The sequence below is a fragment of the Poecilia reticulata genome, linkage group LG4 (assembly GCF_000633615.1).
Source record: "Poecilia reticulata strain Guanapo linkage group LG4, Guppy_female_1.0+MT, whole genome shotgun sequence".
Lineage (NCBI taxonomy): Eukaryota > Metazoa > Chordata > Actinopteri > Cyprinodontiformes > Poeciliidae > Poecilia > Poecilia reticulata.
In genome coordinates, this window is record NC_024334.1 from 12464074 (window position 1) to 12469969 (window position 5896).

General features: G+C 36.8%; 1 protein-coding gene across 3 annotated transcripts in view; it reads left to right on the forward strand.

Moving 5' to 3' along the window:
* Positions 1 to 5890, forward strand: part of lhx9 (LIM homeobox 9) — a 13946-nt gene extending 8056 nt beyond the window's left edge. For 2 of the 3 annotated variants that reach the window (XM_008406561.2, XM_017304488.1), the window contains 2 exons: positions 2074 to 2276; positions 2818 to 4974. In XM_008406561.2, coding sequence (XP_008404783.2) covers positions 2074 to 2276; positions 2818 to 3072 — 458 coding nt within the window. In that variant the 3' untranslated portion in view covers positions 3073 to 4974. Of the gene's footprint in view, positions 1 to 2073; positions 2277 to 2817; positions 4975 to 5447 lie in introns of those variants that run through there. The other variant, XM_017304489.1, reaches the window with a different exon arrangement.
* The last annotated feature ends 6 nt before the right edge of the window (positions 5891 to 5896 follow it).

Here is a 5896-nt window from a genome sequence, read left to right on the forward strand (position 1 = left end):
ATAGATAGATAGATAGATAGATAGATAGATAGATAGATAGATAGATAGATAGATAGATAGATAGATAGATAGATAGATAGATAGATAGATAGATAGATTAGTTTAATAATAATAAAATGTTTTGTGTTAGTCCACAGCATTAAAGTGAAACTCAGTCACAGCAGGTAAAAAGTTAAACTGAATAATTCAAAGCGGTAAAAAGCCACTTACAGACAATAATGAATCCCCCCCGTTTCATTTAGTCTACATTACGTCATTATTAGGCAGCACAGACACAGTAAAGGTCCCAATGGGATTMTTTAATTTCTTAATTTATTTGTAGAATATAATAGGTTGAAATTGTGTATTTTATATACATGCAACAAGATGTATAGAATCAAGTTTAGACCTTTTTGTTTTGCTGCTCTGTAACTTTATTTATACAAACACATTTATATCAGTTGTATTCTTTATTTTGGGTCTAATAAATGCTTCGGGTAAAAACTAAAACATGAAGCTTTTGAGCTCCAGCAGTAGGAGTATTATCCCCTCCTCCCTTCCTCTTTTGACTTTGCCATTTTGAACAGACTGAGTGTACATGTCCCATTACTGTCTCACACTGTTCATGTTAATACACCAACGTGTCAAACCCAGAGACTCACATTCCTGACAAATTGGAAGAGGTTTCGTTTGAGGTTTTGTTTGTGCTTCAGTAGGAACATCCGTGCATGTTTCCACCAGGGGAAAGGTGTGTATTCCCCACCGCTCGGTGAACACGTTGCTCTGGTATGCATATGGAGACCCCTAGTGGGTGATGCTGAGAGAAACACCGTCCAGTGAAGACTGGAGCACAGAAAGCAGACAGAGGGATGCATTCCTGATGCTTTAAAATAGTAATAATAAAGAAAGAAGTTTTTATGCATCTTATTTTTGTCCTACATGAAAGAGCAGGTTTTAAACRCATGTTTTATAACATTACATAAAATCTMTCTCTCCTATAATGAAGCTGCTGGTGTTTTTGCTCTCTAGGTAATGAACTATATACACATTATCTTACTATCCTCAAATAAAAACACAACTCAACAACAACGACAACAAAAAAATCAATGCAATTTTCTTGTTTGCATATTAGATTTTCACTCATTCGCAGCGAAAATGATAAAAGTCCAACCTTAGCAAACCAAATTTCTATACTTTAAAAAAAGGAAACTATCTGTTTGCCGGGCCAAAAAGTTTCTGCAACAATTTACCAACTTTCGGAAATGTTGCGATTCCTTCTGTCACGCTGATAAATGCTGGAGCATCTGTGGAGCGTTTAGCCAAGCATACATACCGTTTAGTGAATCCATTTCAGGTGTTTTACTCTCAAAGCTGCTGACAAATGAGGCCCATTAGGCTTATTAGTCCCTGCAAACACAAGCAGAGAGCATTTAGCCTGGTCCCAGTCCTACTGTAATAATTCATCAAACTGCTGGCTCTATTTTGGTTGGTTTTAAAACGTATATATTTTTATATATTTTAGATGAAACGACAGTAGATTCCAGTTGTATGTTGCATCTGTATTGGTTAATACATGTTTTAATCATCATGCTCTCGCCTCGTAGCAAACAACAAATGTGTAAACAAACTTTTCAAATCGGACAGCATGTGATTCATTTTGCTGAGAAAACAATTCTGACTAAAATAATATGTTTATTCACTAATAAACCCTTAATTGTAGCCATATTTTGATGTAAATTGTATTTTTTTTTATCAGTCTCCGAGTGCATTGCATCATCTGGAGGCAAATTAAGTTATTTGGAGCAACTTAAATCCATTTTAGGGTTGTTTTATTTGTAAGGAAGAAATTATTCGCATTTTTTTTATCATCTTAGAATTAAAACCCAGAAACCCATCTTAGAATTAAAACTTTAGATTAATCCAATGCACCAGAATAGTTTTTTGCAAACAGTGARATGCAGATATTTATTCACTCAAATAACTTACATTTTTGGCAGGATGAGAATATTTTTTGAAATCCTAGTCTCCAAATGAGTGTTTCTGAATCCGCGTTTCATTTTTCTGACTGCGCTCTGCTCCCTGGCCTTTKTGCAGGCTGCAAYGAGAACGACACCGACCACTTGGACCGAGACCAGCAGGCCTACGCTCCGACGCAGAAGACCAAGCGCATGCGGACCTCCTTTAAGCACCATCAGCTCCGGACAATGAAATCCTACTTTGCCATCAACCACAACCCGGATGCCAAGGACTTAAAGCAGCTGGCTCAGAAAACAGGCCTCACTAAGAGAGTCCTGCAGGTAAGCAAGCAGCCATTCCTCTTTACTGATGTTTTCATCCCTCACACTGAGTGTTTGCATCCCTCTCCCCTCCATCTCCCCTTGTTTCACGCCATCAATTTCATCTCTTTTAGTTTTGCTTTGTTTTGTTGTTCCATGTAGTCGTTAGATGTACATCCAGGGGCCTTTACATTAAATTTGCTAACTGTTAAATGCTATTTTTTTTCTAGAAMATTGAAAAGTASTAAAAAAGAATGCAACCGAAAGCTAAACACTGTTATATTACTCATAATGAGAGTGCATATTTTCTTTATAGTTGCAGCTCTTGCATTTAAAAAAAAAATAGGTGCAGGATTTTGATTTGATTTACTGTCAAAATCACACAATAGTTCAAAATAATGATCATAAAGGTTTATATATCTAAAGAGAAGGGAAACTGCAGTAAAACCTGTCATAATTTGATATGTAATGATTTGGTGCTTTCTTTAAAATAACAATAATAAAAAAACAACAACTATACTTAAACGCAAAAAGTAAAAGCCACACTGGGATTGGTTTGCAGGTTTGGTTCCAAAACGCAAGAGCCAAATTCAGAAGGAACGTTTTGCGACAGGAGAATGGAGGTGTTGATAAGGCTGATGGCACCTCACTCCCTCCACCCTCATCCGACAGTGGGGCCCTGACCCCCCCCTCCAGCGCGGCCACACTAACAGACCTGACAAACCCCTCTATCACTGTAGTGACCTCCGTCACCTCTAGTTTGGACAGCCATGATTCGGGGAGCCCTTCGCAAACTACCTTGACAAACCTTTTCTAACAAGCTATCTCTATCAGACTGATTGTTATTTCAACTGAGTTTTGTTTTTGCTCTTTTTTTTTTTTTGGACTTTCTTTAAGTTTTTTTTTTCTCCARCTTACATTTATTTTTGTAAATGACACCTTTAAAATGAAGCAGAGACAGCTCCTGGGAAGAGACAGTGCTGTACTCTGTACACAAACAGGAACAACAACGGCWACAACAGCAGCGACCACTTAGGAAATTTCTCTAATGTGTAGCATCTCAAGCTGCAAAGATTGACTTTTGGATTCTTGGACTTATTTGGAGTTAAAGAGATTGAAAAAAAAATTGTCTTGGATTGCAGATTTTATTTGGGGGAAAAAAAACTTGAAACTTGGCTGGAAATTTAGACTCTGTCTGATCTGACTTAATTTGTGTATTTGTAGTAAAATATGTTTGAAACACGCCCTCCCTAATTTATTGTTAATTGGTGAAATAAAAAAAAAATTAGTGCCAGAAGTATGTATATGTATGCACTGTGTTCGCACTATCAAGATTTTTTTAATTTCTTTGGTTCTGCGTTGGAATAATTTGGAAAACCTGTCGAATGTTCTGTATATGGGTAACTCCAGAAAACAGGCTTTAATTAATACCGAATGTTTTCAGTCTGGGAGGCTGACTTTGATGGAATCAGACGCCGGCAATCTGACAGAAGCTACATGTAAAAGCATCTAAATTTACATTGTTAAGCACCTAGACGGCCGCCAGACAGAAGCTGAAACCACACACGGGCGTTTTTCTCATGAATCCAGAAGCAAATCCCACACTCTGTGCAGTGGTAACTGTTCAGCGCATCCATTAGTAGAAACTGATGATTTAAGAAAAAGAAAATAAAAAGCAGCAGAAGAAATTCAGATCAGTTGGAATCACTCGTGTGTATGACAGAGCGCTTTCTGCTTTTGGGGACTTGCRGTTCTCACAGAGAAAAACATATCCACAGACCCACAGCTAAACTCAGTTGCACAGTGACAACATACTGCCCAGAGAAAAGTGCATTATTGTCCTTATCATGTTGCTCAGGGTAATGACGTGATTTTAAATGTAAAACAAACAACAAAAAAAAAAAGAAAAAGAAAAAAAAAAGAGTCAGGGGCTGAGAAATTAGGCGGTTGCGACGCTGCGGACTAGACTTTAGGAGCTGACAGAACCAGTCAAAACATCTGACCTCAGATGGGTGGAGTCGCGAGAAGAAGCCAGTAGGAAATCATTGTCCATGTGTTCCCTGTTTGTTACACTTTCTTTATTGACACTTGCCACTGAACAGACCAAAAAAAATAATAGTTTAAGAAAACAAAACCAACAACCCGCCCCTGTTTCTTCTGGCTGATAGATCGAGCGAGAAAACCTTCAGATTTCATTGTGAGCGTCACAGTTTGTTCTCCCGCAGAACAAAGTGCCGCTCTTGATCTACTTCATGAAGTAGACGCCTAACTCAGTTCTACTATGTGCCTTAATGCTATAACTTGGGAGAGAGTTTGTGAAATTCAGGATCTATGTGTTCTTTGTTAACTGACTCACATCCTTTTGGCGCCTCACTAGTTTTGTACTGTTTTGCATCTTATTTCCGAAGATCTTTTTATGGTGTATCCTGTTTTAAAAGTAAAAAAAAAACAAGAAAAAAAGTGGGCAGGAGGGAGGGGCAGCGATGTCATAGAAAGCATTTGTGCACTCTTTCAGATATAGTTGGGTAATCCAAGAACCTTATATATTGATCTTCGTGTTAATAGTTGAGTACAGTAAGTGTTCTATCAAGATTGTCCATGTTTCCCTGTTTCTTGATAAAGATGGTGTATAGAAACTATTTCCCCTTAAATATTTATGGACCAAACGGTTGTTATATATCTTATTAAATTTGTGTGAATAAAAATACTTTGCTTTAAACGGGTTTTTTATTTTTCATTTACACTTGCCATGTTTTTGTGTTCCTTCTTGAATGCAAGTTTATTACATCAGCAAATGCAAGAGAGAGAGAGAGAGGGAGAGAGAGGGAGCATGAGAGAGAGCATTCAGTAATTAACTACAAGCTAAACGTCTTCATTTTTGCTTCCATTTTTAATTTCTATTTCCTAATTTATGATGTTTATGGTTTTTAACGTAATGCCCCATGGATTTGCATCTAAACCCTGCAGTCAGAAACATTGAAATTGCTTTTTAATGCATGAACATGGCTTTAAATTTTAAATAAAAGGAATGCTGCAAAGCACATATTGATTTCTATATCGATATGCATACGTCGTCTATATTTATGCATAACATATTGGTAAATCTAAAAAGTGAAGTGAGAGTAAAATGCAGACCGCGTAAAGCCAGGTTGCTCTGTAGTTAATATATTCTTACTCTATCGTTTCTTTCAGGGAGAACAAATCTTGGGGCATTACAGCCATACATCCCGACGTTTGAAAATTCCCTAAAGTATTAAGAGAAGGGGAAAACTTTGATGGGAATTCCTCACCATTGAAGACAAAGACAATTTTAGGATAAGATGATAGCAAATCGAGAACAAATAAAACAACCAACATAAAAAAAAAAATGTGTCAGATGCAAATGTGAAACAGATTTTCTTTTTTTGTTGTCTTTTAAAGAGCAAAATGTTTGAATGCATCAGCAGAAGAGACCAGTGGTGTACGATATTTATGCTATCAGTGTGTAAAAGTGAAGATTTCTGTTTTGGAGTAGAAAATTGTAACATTTTTCATGTAATATAGTTTAAAAAATTACTCACATAAACAAAGGATGTGATTGAAGGACACCTAAAACAATGAGACAATATGGATGTTATTGGTATGAACACACACACACACAC